Genomic DNA, 20,265 nt, shown 5'->3' with positions numbered 1-20,265 from the left:
TTGACCAAAAAGTCCAGGTAGTTAATCTGTGTGTTGCTGAAGACATAGGTGAATTTGAGATCCGGCTGGCAGCTGTGAAGCTAGGTAGAGAAGATGTCCAGTTCAGTCTTTGTGCCTTGCCATATCATAAATACATCATCTATGTATCGGTGCCAGCTTCTGATTTTGTTACAGTGAGGGTTCACTTCGTTGAGAATAATTGGGGGCGAAAACTGCCCCCATTGAAGTGCCCTTACACTATCTGTAGAACTGGTCATGAAACACGAAGTCGTTTTTGCTAAGAGCTATTTCTAGGAGCGACATAATGAACTCCGTGGGTACTTTATGTGGTCTGGGTCTATTATTCAAGTGTGTCTCAATTACTGCAGTACCTCTGTCTTGCGGGACGTTAGTATAGAGGGATTCTATGTCAAGTGTGACCAGCAGTTCCTCTCCAGGGTCAAAACGTTCCTGTTCTACCAGGTTAATAAAATTGGTGGTGTCCTTGACATAGGCCACAGTGTCTATGACTAGATCATGAATGAAGAAGTCGATGCATCGGCCTAAAGGTTCCACAATGGAGTCACAGCCAGAGAGCATCAGTCTACCCGGAGGGTTAGTCAGATTTTTGTGCACCTTGGGGAGTGTGTAAATTACCGATTTTCTGGGGTTCTTATTACTGAGGAAAAGGAATTCTTTCTGACTGATATAGCCAAATGCCTCTGCTTCTTTTGTTATGTTTTGTACAAGGCTTTTTATCTTCAAGAGAGGGTTTTGCTTGAGCAATTCATAATGAGTGGCGTTATTGAATTAACGCACAATCTCATTGTCGTAGGAACTTTTGTCTTGGATGACAATTCCACCGCCCTTGTCGCAGGGCTTAATGATGATGCTGTCCATATTTTTGAGTTTAAAGAGGCTATTCTTTTCTTCTAGGCTGATGTTATAGGGAATGAAGGGAGAGCAGGGGGTCGGTGCTGGTGGTGGTCGTGGGGAGGGAGGTCTCAGTGGCTGTCGGGGTGGAAGAGATGAGAAGCTGTCATGGATGTCTGATCTTGCGATGGAAGAAGGTGGCAAGGGAGTCGCACAGGTCTTGCCAAGGTGAGATGTTGTTGGTGTTGGAGATGGGGTTGGAGAGTTTTTTCACTATGTTGAAGAGCTATATGCTGTTGTGAGCATTGTTGTCTAGGAGGTTGACATAGAAGACATACTTCATTAACAACAACTTTGCAATGCAAACAAATGCCATAGTAATTTCATTTTCTCGTGTGGTTCTCCTTACAATTATATACTTTTTTGGGTTATTTTCTACAATTCATTCTGTGATTTTTCTACCATATTTTTTCATTTTGCTCATTTTTTTATCGCTTTTTTTTCCGTGTGTCTCAGATGTCAAATCAAATAGAACATTTGACTATAATTTTAACCAACTCATCTTGGAAAGAAATTCACACACACTGATGAATGGCATGGAAAGAGAACGGTAACAGCTTGGGAATCAGAGGTTGAGACTCTTGTGGCAGGAATGCTCACCTGCTCATGTACTTTCTAGATGACAGGAGGTACTTCAGAGCTGGGTGCTGCAAAGGGCAGCTGCCCAGTGGTGTGGCGAGAGCACAATGGTAACATCTTTGCAGAGACCGTATTTTACTTTAAGAGCTGTAACAAATTCAATAAACTGCCAGTCCTTTTAAATTGGTATAATTTTGCACAGTGAATTTTAAATTACTGGTACCAGAAGGAGAAAATATGTATGACAAGTAAATTACAAAAGAAATTAAGCTATCTTGTACTGGTATTGAGATCTTGAAGTATTTTTACCATTGTGTCCGATGGAACTCATGAGCATCCTATATATTAAGTGATTTCCTGCACTCTTTTCAGTTGAAAAGGTCTGAATAGCTGAAACGTGTCACGAGTAATGAGTGCCAGTGCTGCAAATAAAGGAACTGTTTGCCTTTCGCCTTGCTTGCAGACTTTTCTCTCTTGACATAGAGGAACAGGGGCTATATATCACAGTGGTGGTCACTGCTGTTAAATTACATGCAAATCAGAAAGAATTTCCACAGGAAGGGCTTTTTTTGTTTTGCTAATAACTCGGGAGCTGTTGAGCGAATATTAACTTTTCAAATAAATGTTATCCACCTCCCTTAAAGGTTTCTGGGTGAACCATTAAGCAGGGGCTAAGAAAAAAATAAGGGGGCCCCAAAAACAATTCTCCACTCCCCCCCCCCCCCCCCCCGGCAATTTCTATAGGGAAATGAGACAACGATGCAGAAAAAAAACATCTGAACAGAATTACACCAAATTTGGCAGAAAGATAGATATTTATCCAAAAAGTGTGCTTTTTGTGGATCAGTGTAAATCTATTCAGCTGTTTTATAGAAATGAAGGTCCAAAAACAGAAATATCTGTTCTTTATGTACTTCTGCAGGAGAAGAATTCTAATTGGCTGGTCCCATGGGACTCCCCCACCCCCACTTCCCCTCCACCCTCAAAGGGCCAGGAACCAGAGGGACTGGAAAAAAAGGGAAAGGAAGAATGCAAGGTGGGGGGGCCATGGGCGATTGACTTTTACTACGATGCATCAATTATAAAATGTTACTTTAGGTTAAAAAAATTTTAAAAACATACGTTTGTTAGAGTATGCTCATTGATACTCTAATAATGTCATGTATAAGTTAGCATTCGCTACGCCATTTGCTTTTCGGGCTCAATTTTGTGTGGTGTTCGAAATGAATCCTTTGTTCCGATAAATCCCCTTTGCTGAGTTTTGTTTCTGTAATAAAGAACTGCTTGTGCTAGTGCATCGTTTTCCCTCGATAAGGCACCTCTCCTACTTGTCTGGCAGTTAGATTTGTAGCACAGGCTGCAACGGCCTTGAAAGCGTCCTGAACTATGTAAGATATGAGAATAAGAAACTTTTTTTTGTCTTTTGCTGTCCGGCCACATCCGTTTTGAAAATTCCACTGTGGGCGTGTTCTTAGCTAAGCAAGCAATGCATATAATGTATCTCTATGCTTCCCTCTGTAGTACCGTTGCGAGAATGTGCAAACAGAGCCCCACTCGGAGTGTATACAAATAAACAATATTAGTTTGTATTCTCCACTGTTTCTCTGACTCTATTTGGCATGGAAGGCTGAGAGGTGGTCTGCGGTGACCTGGGTGGCCCTAAGCAGGTCACTACCTTCACATTTACTGAAAAAATGAAAAAGTTAAACTAGGCTTATACATACGTATGTTAGTAACATTTTAACTTATGCTAAAAAAAATAAGAAATAAATCAAAACAACACTATATTTTAGATTAAATAAAAACACTGAAATTCTACAGTTATACATAATAGACATAAGATTAACTTGCACCGCTAAAATGCACTGCTTATAACATCAATGATGACAGATTAAATAAAGATCGGCGAAGGTTATACTTACAGCAGTTACATATTAATGGTGAATTGCAATTTTTTTTGTTTTAAAACGGTAGAGGTTATTGTCAGTGAATTTCTAGGGTTATTTATTTCAGTGAATTTCTAAGGTTTTTTTAACATAGTTTAAATTTTGCAGACTCTAAATTTGGTAAAAAGTTTACAACAGAGTTCAAATACTTTGCCCCTTGCTAGAAGTGGCAGCATCCCAACTGGCCCGGTCACGCTGAGGAGAAAGCAAGAAAGACGATAAGTGTGCGTGCATCCTGCAAGAAGATCTTCTCATTATCTCATTTTTGGTGCATTTTCCTCTATGCAGTGGAATTAGCAAAAACGATTTCCCTAGTCATGGCCAAAAAAGGATTGAAGTAATCTCTGTTGCAACTACAAGACTAAAGGTCGGTTACTTTGCAGAAAGTTGGCAGAAAGTTTTTTTTTTATTATTAAAAAAATCTATGCATAAGTGACAACTTTGAAACTTTCCTGGTCGAAATCATACTTGAAGCCTGGGCTTGAATACAGCACAGGTCTGAGTTAAAGATGACATCAAACGATACATATAGATACTCCATGGCAGAGGCTGGACAATGGAAAGATATAACAAGGTAAAATTTCTGGAATTCATTTTAAAGTCGAAGCCTACTTCACAGTGCATGTGCTGTTATTGCGAGAAACACTGTGGCTCATCAAGAAGCATGCATGCAGAAGTTTAGGGCTCACTCATTGCTTACTATAGGTTGGTTTTCCTTGGCACCATCATCTACCTGCTTCTAATTTGTGCCCTAGTTTTTTAATCTTGTGTTTATCCCTGCCATGAAGCTTTGCTTCTTTACATCTATTTTAATACATGTTGCCTGTGTGGCTTCCACTGTTTACTTTTCCAGAACTACTTTTTAGGTCGAGCCTGGGCAGCGCACGCGCTGCTTTGTGAGGCATGCTGTATTCAAGTCTGGACATCAAGCTCCACCCACTCCCGCCCCTATTTTTGATTGGCTTGAGTCATTGTCCTTTGTATAGGCTGGCTTCTGATTCCTTAATAGGCTTGTTCGTCCCTCCTTAGTACTGCCTAGTCTTCATTTGTAACTTCCCATGAGGACTGGCCCTTTTACTTCTGTTGTTACACAGTATGTCTTATTTAGTCTGTAAGCACTATTTTGTTAAATGAGTTTCTCCTATTTCAGGCACGACATGCTTTCTTGCAACATTCAATGTGCCATGCGCTTTCTCTTTCCAAGCAGCCCGGGACAATGGCGGCCACCTCTTTGAAATGAAATAGGTCTCGTCTTTACAACAGTTTGAGCTACTGGCATTGTAAATGACAATGCATTTTATTTATTTGTTAGTTATCAAGACGGATAAATAAAAGGAATTGTCATTTACAATGCCAATAGCGTAAACTCTTGCAAATGCAAGACCTATTTCATTGCAAATGCTAGTTTGTTTTGTGTTCAGTACTCCTTGAAAGTGCGTGTCTTTTTGAGCGGTCTCCGTTGTGTACTTTTATCCTGCTACACTTCAACAACAATTGCTTTGCCAATTCGTTTTCCTATTTTGTGTTCCTATGTGGGAGCCAACTTTGAGTCACCACGTAAAATTTAGATTTCTAACCATACATACATTAAGGATACGTTTATTTGACACTGCAATAGGGTTTGTTTATCTCTGCAATTGCTTTTAAATTGCATTTACCAGATGCAGCTTGCCGTTTACTATTACTCTACAGGGCTCGACAAATCCACTCGCATTTGCGAGGGAGAATGGATGAGGACGAGCTATTTTTAGGTCCTACTTGCCCTTTCTGGCGAGTAGGAAGACCTGCAGGACTAGTACCATTTTTCTGATTTGTCGAGCCCTGCTCTAGCGGACCTCTGAGCTTGCTTTTACGACATTTGGCCATGATACAGAAAGAAACACTGTTATGTAACAAAGTCATCAGTCAATTCAATTCAATTCAAAGAATCTTTATTCGGTGATTAAAAAACACCATAAAAGCACATTCATATTTACACAATAAAAAAGCATTAAACATTTCAGAATTCTTTGTACAATAAATTTACAGACATAGTTGCAGTAGTATGACCATATTTAACATTTAAAAAAACAGAATAAAAGGTTTCAATCTACACCTCTAGTGAGCCTTAGTCTTAGGGCAACTTTAATGAAATTCAAAATGCTACACAGTGTCAAAGGGTCCTCGGCTTTCTGTAAGAAAACTAATGCCTCCCTAGCGTGGACCAAATTAGCATTTTTCAAGATGTTTACAAGATATTTACGCCGGGGCATAGAGTAGAGAGGACAAAGTAAGACCAGATGAAGGGAATCCTGCGGAGACCTATTGTCGCAGCCGCAGGGCCCCTTCTGGTCTATTGTTGTAACAAACCCAGCTGGTGATGCCAACATGAATGGGAGTAAGTTAAGTCTAAATCGGCACATCAGGAACCTGTCCTGGGCATTATGCATGAGAAACAAGTACGGCTCCATGCCTTGAACACTTTTTACTTGGCGATGGGCCCTCACAGTTTTTTTACAGCCTTCAGCCACCTCTCTGCACATGGTTTTCTGTTCCAGGAATATTCTCCCCACATGCTGTTTGTCCTGGGCTACAATCAATGTAGGGTGAAGGAAGAGGTTCCCCAGGCCTAGCTCCTCTAAGTTATTCTTTACATAAAGGAGCCAAGGAATACGCATACATTTATCCCTCTTTAGACAATCTGATAAAATTTCCCTACTTAGTGACGCCTCCGGGTTCACCCAAATTTTTAGCCAGGCTATAATTGGCCTCAACTTTATCAGATCTTCTATGTGTGGTCTCCCTAACTCACTGTGGGCAATCGAACCAGCGGTACATTGTGGGGCCCTCAGAACTGATTTCAGGTATTTGTTTTCTTCTCTCTGTATGCTAGTGGTGTTAACAAAGCCCCATACCTCTGCCCCATAAATTACCTTGGAGCATGATACAGAGCTATACAGGTTTAACACCTGTTCCGGGGACCATCTCCCTAGCCTCCTGCCATAACTAGCAATTGCCCCGTTCGATGATATCATTTTACCGCAGCGTTCCTCCACCAAGGTATCAAACCGCAAGGCACCATCAAATGTAACACCAAGGTATGGAAATGTTTTGACCTCCTCCAATGTGTGGCTCCCTATTTTGTAGGTAAATTTAGAGGCATTTCTTTTCCCTGCCAGGAGCACATAACATTTACTGAGATTTGCAGAAAGATCCAGGGCGCCCATAAAGCTAACAAATCCGTCAATCAGGGTTTGAAGGCTCCTCGGTGTGCGTGCAATCAAAACCGCGTCATCTGCATAAAGCAGAACGGGGATATGCCGCGACCCCACCCTTGGGCAATCTGCCTTCAATCCTAGCAGAAACTGCTCTAAGTTGTTGACATAAAGGGAAAACAAAAAGGGAGCAAGAATGCAGCCTTGACGAACTCCACTCTTGCAAGGAAAGGAACTAGTCAGCCCCCCCTCCCTATTAAAGCGGACCTTGGCAGTAGTATCACTATGCAGTTCTTTCAAGATCTTAATTAAGCCGCTCTCTATCCCCAAGCTGAGCATCATGCCCCACAGTCATCAGTCACAAAACAGTATTCTGTTAAACAATGTTCTATATATTAGAGGGATTATTTATTTTGTATTGATTTACAGTTAGTAAAAATACTGCTACGTAACAAACAATGTTGCTTTTCAACTAAGTAGAGTAAAACATTGTTTGGTGTTGCTCCTGTAATTCCACCCACCCTGAGAGGTTGCAACTCAATTATTTGCAGTTTAATCGGTATAATACTTATTTAACGAACAAACCCATCATTGTGTGTAAACAAAGAATCAATGAGGCACAAATGTTCTCAAATCGCAGCAGTGTTTGAGACACTGGTGGACATCCTTGCGTCTGAAGCTTCAACACTGTGAAATGTACTCTTAAGAGCTATGAGTGGCAGTCCATCAGTGTGAAATCTAGACCATTCAGACAGTAAACAACAATCATTTGCTGATAAGCTTTGCGAGAGTAGTGGAGTTTAATTTTACAAGTCATCACATGCCTCCTAAGGAATCCAACATGTTGCATTGCATAACTTTATCAGCTAGCAATGCAAACTCTATTTGGAAGCAGCCCTCATGAATCTGTGCCACATTTGTTCATACCTGGCTCAGGGGTGTGGAATTTAATAAAATATCTACTTGTCCAAGGGACGGATTGCTTTATAAATCTACTTGTCCTGCAACAAAATCCACTTGTCCCTTTTGTGCCATGTAACGCGGCAACAAATTATGACAGCAATCTATTATATAAGAGCTCTGATATAGCCTCTCTGATTATGCCAGGGCTCATACCATAGTAGGGTTTGAATACTAGCAATTCCCTTATGTTGGCCCGTTTCCGCAGACCTACATACTGGGGCTGAAGGTAGTGGTAAGCAATAGTTCCAGGGTTGGAATCCCATTTCGAGTCTGTGCAAACCTACTAACTTGCATGTTTTAAGGGTTTTCATCACCTCTTCTCCAATCTTTTCCCACACTGAGAAAGGTTGGAAATGTACTCCTGACAATGGCAGATGTAAAACTTCTTCTAAAATTGGGGAAAAAAGCGGTAGCAGGGAAAGTGAACTTGCAAACTCTCAGATTTTTGCATGAGCAAATCTACACATACATATTTGCTCAAGTTAAAATAATGGTCACAAATATTTTCTAGTTGTACTGCTTCTTGGCCTACTTCTATTCGTTGTTGTGAATTCACAAAAGCTGTATATCTGCATTTAATGCAAAAACATAATCCATGGGTGCACTTGTGAGACTTTCTTTAATAATTGGGCCCCTAATTAAGTCTGGCATTAATCATGACATTTTATGTCTAAAAAAATACTGTCTCTCTCTATCGGCTGGCTTCACTCTGAGTGGCAGCATTCTGCTTTTTCTTAAGATGCATGTCAGTACATAAAGTAGTTTTGTTCAGTACCAGGGACTACTGTTGCAATGTGTGCTTTTTGAGACCGAAACCAATTTTTGCTGTTGCCAATGTTTGTAATAATAGTGAGGGCTTGGCAGCTCCCACACCAATAAGGTTTTACAAAAACCATGCCAAAACAAGTCACTCATTGACAAAACCAAAAGGCTGACCACCAATTCCAGACCTAATGGCTTTGCCAATACTTGTTTATTTTTATGTTTGACATAATCTTATTGAAACTGGTTACACCGATTTTCCATTATGAATATTTTGGAGATATACTGGCACAGATCAACACGTTACTAAAAGATGCTGCAAAGGAATGATACCTACAATTTTCCAGTTGTTTACCTAAATGTTTTTTTCCCACTTGCATTTTTTTTAAAACATTTTATTTTGAAAGGAAAGACTCATCAATCTTGCTTTCAAGCTTCAGCAAACATTTGCATCTAATCAGATTTGCATCTAATCAGAGGGAGCATTACGCATAACCTCATGTTGCTAACTTTGAAACCGTGTGTACACATTTGTATACTGGAACCACTGTGAGTAGTGCAGTCTGAACTTACAACATTTACTTAGAGTGCTCACCCTAATAATAAAGGCTTTGCATTAATGAACCATAAATACATGTTTGGACAGCATTAACACATGGGCACAGATATTACATTAACTGCAGCCAATGCCCTTTCCTGATCCATAATGTGGTACTGTAAACTAGCAGCCAAAGGGTTTGTGCTGTAGTGGGTTAGGCCTACTTGTCCCAGGAACAAAATACACATGAAAGCCTCTTGACCCCTAACATTATGTCCTTGGCACTGGACTATAGGAATTCAACATCCCTGCCTGGCAGATAATATTTAACTAACATTCACTTTAACACTGTGAAATGCAAAAATGTTTTGCATAGTTCAAACCCATGTTTTGTCAAAAGGAGATTGCACTTTACCCAGAATCAAAAGATGCTGAGCCGAAGGATTCAAACTTGGTTACCCATGTCTTAAAGTCAGCAGCTACAGCTGTTATGCTACATCTCCTCCCATAAATTCTGAATTTTATATGACTTTAATATTAAATCAAACTGCATAAGTACACATTGTTTACAATAAGTTTCAGAAAAAGATAGATCTATAACAGTACGAAACCAAGGTATTATATTAAACATTTTTCTACTGTTAGCACCATATTAAAGTAGAATTGCAGTGTTTTATTTTGTATCATAAAGAATTTCCTTTCACAGTGTCCCAAAAAACGTTATCCATTTACACACTAATGCCTGTACCACATTGGTCAGTATTCTTCAAAATCTGTTTCACATATAGTACTGCAAGCAAATAAACACTGGTGCAGCCAGTAGATATCAGCGTGCCTGCATATTAGTTAGTCATGGTCTATTGGCTTTGCCAATGCTTATTTACTGTATGTTGTAGAAATGAAGTCCCACCTGTTGACGCCTCTACCTTGGGCTCATCAAGAGTACGGGAGTATGTGGGGTCTATATTATTTACATTTTAATGCATTTATTGTTTAATGTGTTATGAAAGGCAGTTCACCGAAAGCGTTTAAATAAAACATTTAACCTTAGTTAAGGGTCTGCCACTGAGTGGCAACAAGCCTGATGCTTTACAAAATACTTAACCTTAGTTAAAGACCTGCCACTGAGTGGCAACAAGCCTGGTGCTTTTTTTAAAGGGCTTTCCTCTGTTAGAGCTAAACTTTATTTGCTGAAACCAGCAAATTAAGCATGAGAATGAGGATTAGGCGGCAAACCCGGTAACTTCGTTAAATATGCAGAAACATAGCAGCCATCGGGTACTTCCAGGTACTCTCATTATGTTGAAAGCTGTTCATTAACTAGGGGCCATAAACAATTTTGGTAGTCCTTGTCGTGCTGGTTTACAATAAATGTGGGCTTCTGTAGATCTCCATTTAGTTTTTAGCATGAGCTGAGAGTTCAGAGAAACAACAGAGCGGGTACCAAAATAAGTAAGTCGGCGTTATTTAATATGTATAGTTGCCGTTACGGTGACTTACAGTACGTTTAGAAAGATTTTGTGATAAATCTTGAATCTTAAGAATGTATCTTGAGAAACGCAGTGGGTGCAAAACAGGTTGAGAACTTTTATTCCAAAGAACACATATTCCTCTAATAAACATTTATTATTATATGCAAATCACGTTCCCATGAACCTGCGATGGGTGCCTTTTCTTGTGGACCTCGAGACCCCAAATCAACGGAAAGCCCAAGACTTTAGATCAGCAAGAGGTTATCTTCAGCAGATGGACCTACAGAACCGTTGTCCAAATGCGTCAACTCAAAAGAAGCGTGGTTCAACTCGAAAGTAGTAAGCACACTCTTCTTTCTGAAAATAAGTAAAAGTTGGAAGGAGATTTCTACAGAACACCTTTTTCTTTTTATTGTTCTCTCCCCCTCCATTGCACTGTTAATTTATTTCTCATACTGTATCTGTTATCTTTGGTTTACTTCCTTACTGCCGGCCTACTATGTAATGTCCTTCTGTTTTTCACAGTGTGTATGTAAAGCGCTCTGATATCTACGGGTCAAGCGAGCGCTATATAAAACTTTTAGAATAAAAATAAAATAAAAACAGGGGCGATACCCTTTGCCTCGAAAACAAACACCGAGCCCGTGAGAAAAAGACAAGGTCCTCTATTCTTCGCTGTGATGCGCCCTATGGAGAGGGGTGGTCGTGGGGTCCTTAAACACCTCAGCCCCCGAGGTGCTGCTTCCGATATCGATGCTAACAATGTATATTTCTCTCCCAAACACCCAACGATACGACCCAGGCCTCCTACCTCACACCGGAATTACCAGTGCTCTTCTTTCTCCCACTTCCCCGTACATGCGCTTTAGGGTCGCTCTCTCCGCACCCACACAGATACTCTCAATCACCCTTCGGCTGCCAGCCCCCCAAGTCCCTCAGACCCGTGTTACCTGGGATTAAAGTCCTGAAAGAGTCCCCTGAGATTCATGGTTCTCAGATGCCTTCGTTTCCCACAACACCGGTCATCCTTTGTCCCACTTCCGGTTCAGCGTAGCCAGCGGTGTTGCACTCAATGCCTTCCCCGCAGCTCGCGTCTCCACTCTATCGGTTCCGCCTTCAGTGCAGTCTCCGAGCTATGGGTGACGTAACCCGGTGACTGTTGTTTCTCCCCGTCGCCACTTAAACTCCATTATTATTGTTGTTTTCAAAATGGGTAACACTGTAACGCAGCTGTTCATAATTATGTTGAACTTATTCTGCTTAACGAATCTCATGTTATTTTGCAACGACAAAAAGGAGGCCATGCTAGTAATTTAACATTTACGGAACTGTGGTGGATCTGTTGTTGTAAATGTATTAATTTAGCACTTTATGTCCCTGAAGCGTATTTGTTGATGGGTCACATGCTTTGCAGTGGGCGTGCATTCTGCTTTGTTGCAAGAATGTTGAAGTGTGCCGGGTTTAAAGTCGGTCGGGCAGACGCTGAGATCCTGCACTAATTAACAAGCATTGGCAATGCCAATAGGTATAAGGTAAGGACAGGAGAGTAGGAGACTCCCGGTTTTGTAATCTAAAATGCTTTATTTTGTCTGTCTACTGCCTGAAATTGCCTCTCCTGCAATAGAAGTCAATGGAAGAAATACCTTCTCCCGATTTTTTTTTTTAAAATAAATCTCCTACTTCCCCCTTCTAAAATGTGGGCAGCCTGCCCACATTTTAGAAGGGGGAAGTGGGAGATGTATGCTTTACATTACCATAGGTTGTATGGTAATGTAAAGCACTGCAAGTAGATAGCATAGGAATGGATTTATATTTCTGTGGAAGCAAAGAATTGTAGAACAATTTTGGTGGAGGTTAAATAGCTGTCGGTGCGCAAACCTGTATCTCATTTACATGTCCAATGCGAGGCTACAACTTGGACCATGAGCAGTATAGACCCTATAACGAACTTTAGCGCTCCGTGATGGTCCAGTCTCTATTAAATCTCATACATTAGAGTAAAGCTGTAAACATTCTCGATACGAATGACAGACAAGGACTAACGTGTAAAAGTGTACTGGAAGAATATGAGTTCAGCAATACATAAGCTGGGCCTTCAATCAATTTAGCCTAAAGGTGCATATGTCAAAAAGTACAAGAAAAATTCAGTAAAGTCTACAGAACATTCAGCATAGAGTCACCTTCTAAGAGAGGGAAATGGAGAAAGCTCCCAAACAGAAAATACAGGACCTTCTATAGGACTTTAGACAAAGGATTTCATACATTCACTACACCAATACATGGTTCTAAGGGTATGCACCAATGGGAAACAAGCAAGAAGAAACATTTCAGTTCAGAATATGTTCTAAGATTATTTCATAATTCTACTACATTAGATTCAGAAGTTCCCAGAGTCTATTCAGGTAACATTACTTGATATATACTATGTAATTCGGTCTGGGACACCAATTTTGTCCTTGATTAGGTACATCAGGTTCAATGTGACTGGAAAAGTCTCAGTCTTTCAGTGTAAAGCCACACAATCCTTTATTATAGCAAGAAAAACAACAACAGTGATCATGTGGCACACTACCATGTCATATCCAAGAGGGAGGAAAGCACAAGTTTCAATTAAGTTAGTGTAAGATTGTTTTCTCATGTATCAAATACTACAAATAAACATTACCAACAAAAACAGCTCTCACATGGTCAAGTGACTATTGCACTGTCAAACCAGACCTAACAATTCATGTAGGTTATTGACTGCCCACCTTCCATTTGTGCTGCTCCCAGAGAAAAACAAATGTTTGCTTTATTGCCTATCTGGCAGGGGCAGAGTGCTTGGACTCCAAAGGTGATAATGCCACATCCCTGGCACGGATGCCACCTAAACCCAAAAGGCCCCCCCTGGTGCTGACCCCAAGCCATGCCACCCAATTAAGGAGGGTCTGGCAAGGATGACTCAGAGTGCGGCTAGAGGTGGGAACTCAGTTGGGTGGGGGCTGCGCCTCCGTCTACTCTAGATATCAAGAATTTGATTCTGGAGGGCAAGAGGGCCATCACGGAAAAGATTGATGCAGTGGCTATCTCAGTGGCGCTATTACGGCAAGACATGGACAAAATGAGGGAGCGTGTAAAAGACTTGGATATGAGAGCTGATAGCACAGACGAAACACTGGGGGCTCATCTGGTCAGTGGTAGACCCAGAGAGGCGCTTACAATCACAAGAAGCCAAGCTGGCGGACTTAGAGCACAGGCCACAATGTACTCATGTGCACATATTGAGCCTGCCAGAGGAGACGGAATCTGTGCCAGTGGAGCAAATTTTGGAATCTTGGTTGCCCACGGTTCTATCGGGAGTTGGATGAGAGAGGGGTCTGCAGGTGGACAAAGCATAGAGAACTCCGGGTGGAAAACCAAAACATGAGGCGCCACCGCGCATGCTAATTGCATGATTACTGAGATATAAGGATAAGATGGACATACTGGTGGTGGCTCGACAAAAAGGAGATGTGAAATATATAACGGGAACAGTATAGCTTTCTACCCAGACTATGGGGTGACAACACAAAAGAAAAGGAGATAGTTTATGGAAGTAAAATGGAAACTGAGGTACCATGGTCTACCATATGCACGCCTTTGAGTGGATCTGCAGTGAAAGAGTCATTTCTTTGACCATGCTGAGGACGCTATGCAGTTCATAGAGACACACTTCTCAACACAGATATAACTGTGTCTCCAGAGGGTATGCAACTACTGGTGGTGTGGTTTCGGAGGCGCCCCCTCACCGGGGATCTCAGGAGCTGCACAGTAGGTGGGTGAAGTTTACTTGTTGTTCAGGGGTAAGGAGGGACACCGCAGGTGTCGCTTGTGGAGGCCAGGTTGGGGTGAGCCACAGGGGTAGGTGGAGGGGAGGCAGTACACATTTTGGGTGGGTAAGGGGAAGTTGTTTCTGGGCTCACAAGAGAGAGATTTTGTAGGAGAGTAGGGTCTGCTATCCTATGGTCACCCCAAATTTTTGCTTTTTGCTTCACTGGTTTTCGACTACTGAGGCTGTGGGCCTGCTGATCAGACCCCCAGCCTGCTGTTCTCTCACTAAGTTAATGATACATGTGCTATAGGCACATACCACAATTGGAAATGGACTCCTTGTCAGCCCCTGTATAATGCACTATAGGTGCCCAGGGCATAGGGGCCACCAAGGCCTACCAGGGGCTGCAGCATATCTTTTGCCACCCCTGGCTGGTTCTTAAATTGACACAACTGGCTGATCACTCAGCTGGGGTAAGGTGGTGTAATCACCCCTTACTTAGATATAGTATACCTATATCTAAACCTATATCTGGACACATATAAACCTGTGAGCCACTCCTATGGAAGGCCTCATCAATCCTGGAGGCAGAGTGCGTGGTTTAATGTGAGATGGAGCTCTAGCATGAGCTGAGCCTATCTGCAGCTGTCGGGAACAACTCCCTAAGCTGTTTCAGGATACTGCCATACCATATACTCTTAAGTGCCTTATAATCCTCGCGGTTATATAGCAACTTTGGTTTGGCTTTATCAAAACATGTCGTGTAAGGTGTCATACGATTTGGAATACTATCCCCTCGCCAGTTCTGGCGACGGGGATAGCATTCCACCCCTCTAGAGGGGTAAGACATGTTACTTTGCTTAAATGCGGTTAATTTCTAAAAGGGCCTTAGATCCACAAAATGGATGCCTCTGCCACAGACAAGAGTCTGACCCCCTGAAGCTGACCGAAACTCAGCCAAATGGGGCCTGGACAAAGGGTTTCCTGTCGCAGGAGGGTGTCACCACCCTCCAGACAGGAGATAGTGGATTGTAGCAGGGAGGTCTGAAAGAAACCAGACACTGCCTGGGGCGCACAAGGCTGCCCCTTGCATAATCCGGCCAAACCGGTTCTGGGGCACTCCAGCCCTCGTGCCCGGGCGGCCTGGATCAAAGGAAAGGGGTGTATCCACCCCCTTCCTGGGTCCCACCCATAGGAGGGGACCTAGCAGGTAATCCAGCCCCCAAAATTAGTATAAGACTGGGAGCAGTGCCAATGCACTTCAGATTATCCTGAAGAAACATAAGAAACGAAATTCTGGACCCTTCGACATCCTACTCGACGTAGCAGCCCGAAGAATCTCCCTTGTGGTCAAGGAGTGACCACCCTGTGCAAACAGGCACCATCCAGCTATCGACGTCTACTTTGTTGCAGATCCCGCCGGAACTCGAGCAACAGAGATCGACGAGATCAAGCTTGCCTGCTTTCCAACAGCCCGATCCACAGTCCCTGCAGAGCTGAGACCCGTGGAGGCGACCGGAAGCGTGGGGCACGCCATCTTGAATTGACCACGAGACGCTGACCGTGCAGCCCACGAGTGACCCTTGAAGCTGTACACCGGGGTTTGAGAAGCCCCAACCCTGAGCCACACTTGCACCGAAGTTCAGCCCTCCACACTCGACGAGTGCTGCGTGGGGCCCTTCTGCTTCTTTTGGCTCAACGCGTTGGCCCGGTCACTTGCCAGCCGGCTAGTGGCCCCTGTGCCGACGAAAACTTGAAATCGACTTGTGAATCTGGTTGCTCCAGATCTGCACCAGCTCCCCTGAAAAGGAGCCCCCACTCTGACCCTCCTGGTTCGAGTGAGAAGCAATCTCCCGGTTCCGCGTGGATTGCTTTTGCCAAGTGTTGTTTGCTCCAATCTTGAAGCCGACAGCGCCGACGGCGAGAGCCTGCGTGGGACAGATCGTGACCTGCTCCTGGACGTCGTAGATGCCCCAGAGCCCACGTGACAGTGGAGAGAAGCACCTCGACAGCGACCTGATTGCGCCCGACATTGCCTGGTTCCGTCCTGGTTCCATCCTGGTCACTGCTGAGTGACCCAGACTCTGTCCCCTCTGCTTTCAGGTACTTTTCGACTCGAGTCCACCCTTGGACTCCACCGGACACTTCTCTTTCACCCCGCCTGCAGCCCTTTCAGCTTCAAGCACCAAGAGCCTGCGTGACAAAACCCGACTCAACTTTGACCCTGTGCACCCGCTTCCTGTGGGTGAGGTAACTTTGCTCCGCCGGTGTTCCCACACTGGTACACATCTCTAGGGTCTGTGTCTAAAGTTTTGTTCCTCTAGGTTCAGCGGAAGTGTCCTTAAACTTTAACTTTGTAACTTTTACGCACCATTGGTTAACATTGGTGCATGCGTGCGCTTTCCGCACTGCTCCCGAATCCCGTGGGCCTCTCCCGACTTCAGCACTGCTTGTCCTGACTGCTCCCAGCGATTCCCTAGGCCCTAGGCCTAACCACTGTTCGATTGGTATCTCTTATACCACTTGTTTAGTATATGGTTTGAGTGGCCACCCGCCCTCATCCATAATTGTGCAACTTGTATGTTTAAACTGTGCTTTTGATTTAACGCTTGTGCCCCTTTATTCATAAAGAATACTGGGGATTGTTTTTAGTAATAAACACATATATTTTTATAATATATACTTGTGTGGTGTCCTTTCATTTGATATTACAGGATTGTATGTGGTAAAACAGCTCGCTTAACACGACCTCTTAAGTTAAGCCTTTAGGCTGCTTAGTCCATGTACCCCTAGGATAGCTTGTCTAACAAGGTTGACTTACAACCTGACACCATAAGGGATTGTTTGGTCTGATAATAGGTGGTTCCAGAATTGGAAACATCACCTATCAGGCCAACTTCTCACAGATTTGATATGAGGCACTGGTGGATCACGGAACAAGAGTGGAGCGTAGCTCACATGCATGGGTGACGGCGATATCCTGGAATGGTAAGGGAATACAGAATCCCATTAAATAGAAAGCATAACTGAACTACTCAGCTAGACCGTTAAATAAGAACCCAACCAACGTTGGCGGCACCATGTTGTGTAGCTCCAACTAATCCATAGGATCTGCACATTTGTTGGACAAAATAAAATGTGGGTGAGATGCTCAGACTGATTTCAAGCTCCACCACAGGCTATGTTGGGCTACAGACCATCTAACTCACAGTGCCACCATAAGCCCCCTAACTTTACCAGGTAGTGAATAGTTTCTGGCAACCACTGAACATGACAACCCTGACCTCTCAGGGATCGTGGTAACAGATCAGAACATTTTGCTCAGTCACTCGTGCTTACTTGCTTTCAGAAAAGTATACCGAGAATACACACTGGGACGTTTTCAATATATTTATTGAACCAACGTTATTCTTGTATAGAATACATGTGCTGCGATAATCAGTAGACAGAAGAAGATGAAAATGATTACTAGCACCAAAAGAGTAAACAGTAGATACAGTTCTACCATGGTACTAAAACAGTGTATATATGCAGGCATATGATACAAGACTGTAATCAGGTGTACTCCTACTATGCAAACCCTACTCTTTGTGTACCCAGAGTGTGTGCAGGTGTGCAGCCAAGAATCCCCCCAAGGGATGATCCAACCCCATTACCTGGTGGGAGAGAATGAAAGACTCCGTCTTGGTCACAAACTGGACACCCCTCACGAGATGTCAGACCGCTGCATGGTGAAGTCTCAGCATGCAGGGACCCTGGGTGTCAGATGAAGTGTCTCATCTGCATATCTTTTGGGATGCTCGTTATTTATAATGGAAAGCATCCTTGTTATGTACGCATAGATTAGAAATGTTATGGATATATAGATAGCCCCGTCACACCATGGATGAAGATAGAACTACATTTGTACATTGTGTGTAAAAAGGCCTTGTACATGATGTTCAAGGCATCGTGATGTTATGTGAAGCTAGATATGTAAATACCTACACTTCAGTCTCATCTTCAGTGAGGTTGTCACGGTCAGGCGGCGGTATTGCGAGCAGGAATGCTGCTCCTGGCTGACATCTGAGCAATCCAGGCGCTGGTGGGCAGGTGTTCTGTGGTCATGGAGGCTTCACACTATTCAATCTTGCAGGCATACACAGCCTTACTTCAGCCATGTATGTGCCACCTTTAGGGGCAACACAGCTTCTCAGAAGCCCAACTCCTCTATGAATAACTAATGGGCCCGAGCCACACAGTTCTCAAGCACAGTGGTGCAAGAAGAAGCAACAACCTTGACTGGGCACTAAAAAGACAGAGAAACTGTTGAAACCTCTGTCAAAGCAGATAGATGTGCATATGGAGGTGAAAGAGTGATGTTGGCTTTGGGATGGAACTAGGATTCAAGGGGTAGTATTCAGCATAAAAAGTTGCAAGAAAGCCACGATGGTTGCTACAATTTATAAGTAGTATAAATTACAACTGGTATTGTAATCAGTCACGTTAAGCTAAAAAAGATCACAGATATGTGTAAATGAAATATTAAGCAAATGTGTTTTTCTCTATTATTATAGTGAGAACCTACATAGAGGCCCATAAAGATGATTTGGCTTTAGACAGTCCTGGTGCTTATTTAAGTGTATTTTGGACTTCTGAAAGAAGGGAAATAAATTCCTTCTGAAACATTTGTATTTTATTCAAATAATGTACAATAAATAAGAAAAGTAGATAAAAACCAAATTGTTTTTATTCAATTAGGAGAACAATGTAGTTATTAGCCTACCATTCTCACAATTCTATTCTTTGTTTTTATTATTATTATTATTATTATTATTATTATTATTATGAAGAAATAATGTCACATTCCCAAATTAATTTGTTTTTGAGCATAAACACCAAGTTGACAATACATCCTCAATGCTAAGATGGTATAGGGATAGAAATCGTAACTAGTAGTGTACATTTACGTACCCCTGCCCTATGTGGATGATTGTGTGTATCTGGTATCCTGATTGTTAGTTTTTAGCCTTAGCCTCACACTAATTTAGTGTGTGCTCAAAGGCTTTTAAGGATGTCTCTTAAAGAGAGTGATGTCCTCGACCAACTGTGCCTTCATTGTACATACAGTTGACTGCTGTTTCTGTCATTGGTTTACTTCATAGAGTGATGATACCAGTATTTTGTGCTTTGTAAATCAGTAGTTGTGACCAGTTTTTTTCCTGTGTGATTGAAATGAAGGCCTACTGGCCCACTTGCGAAAAATTCACTTGTATGCAGTAGCAAAAATCATAGCGCTAAGATCCCAAATGTATGTTGTTCTTGTTTGTATATGTGATCTATGTGGTACATGCATTGTGTGTGATCATGAGTGATCTAGGATAATGGAGGTCTCTGGAGTCCATTTGAGATGCCCCTGGCTCGCCCTTATGCACAAGATATATATGAGGCTGCTTTCCAACACAGTGGAAGTATATTGCTCCCATTCCTAAAGCTGGATGGAGGAGATCTAGACACTGAAGTGGAGAGGAAGGACATTCATTTAAAAATGCAATATGGCCTTTTGCCTACAAGGGCTGCTGATTACCCTTCCGCAGAGCATTCCCTTCTGGGTACAGTTATCACATGCCACTTGGCCCAGATGCTTCTCCCCAAAAGCACGTCGCCAGTTATCACAGTCACTTCTTGCTGCCTTCTCTTTCCATGAGCTATGCATTACTATACAATATTTCAAATTTCAAAGTATTAAGGCGGATGAATAGAGTGAACCGACAATACATATTTCTGTAGACCCACCAAGGGCAGCTGCAGTGTCACGATAAATGCAACATGAGCAGAGCAGATTTCTGTCCCTCGCACATTACACCAAAGCCTTCCGTTATATGACCCTAGCAGCCATCTTCCTTCCACCTTTCAGAGACATACGCATTTAGTTTCATTATCTAGTTCACTGCACCATGGTTAGAAGACATATCTAGACCTCACACATGAAACCCTTCTTCACATATAGGATAGTGTGTACAATTGCACCTCTACATTAATACATATAAGTATTCCATTGTCACTCAACAACATGACAGAGCTACAAGGGCACCTCAGTGGCTGTCACACAATATAGTCAACAATGACA

The 20,265-nt window shown here is 42.6% G+C and overlaps 1 protein-coding gene across 1 annotated transcript in view; it reads right to left on the bottom strand.

Annotated features, from left to right (window-relative positions):
* The window catches only part of TMEM185A (transmembrane protein 185A), a 152,018-nt gene extending 140,545 nt beyond the window's left edge, over positions 1–11,473 (bottom strand). Inside the window, exon 1 of the mRNA XM_078688635.1 lies at positions 11,317–11,473. Within this exon, the coding sequence (XP_078544761.1) occupies positions 11,317–11,354 (38 nt within the window). The 5' untranslated portion in view covers positions 11,355–11,473. The remainder of the gene's footprint in view (positions 1–11,316) is intronic.
* Between the last annotated feature and the right edge of the window lie 8,792 nt (positions 11,474–20,265).

The sequence above is a fragment of the Lissotriton helveticus genome, chromosome 4_1, assembly GCF_964261635.1.
Source record: "Lissotriton helveticus chromosome 4_1, aLisHel1.1, whole genome shotgun sequence".
NCBI lineage: Eukaryota > Metazoa > Chordata > Amphibia > Caudata > Salamandridae > Lissotriton > Lissotriton helveticus.
This window is presented reverse-complemented; position numbering and strand designations above follow the sequence as displayed.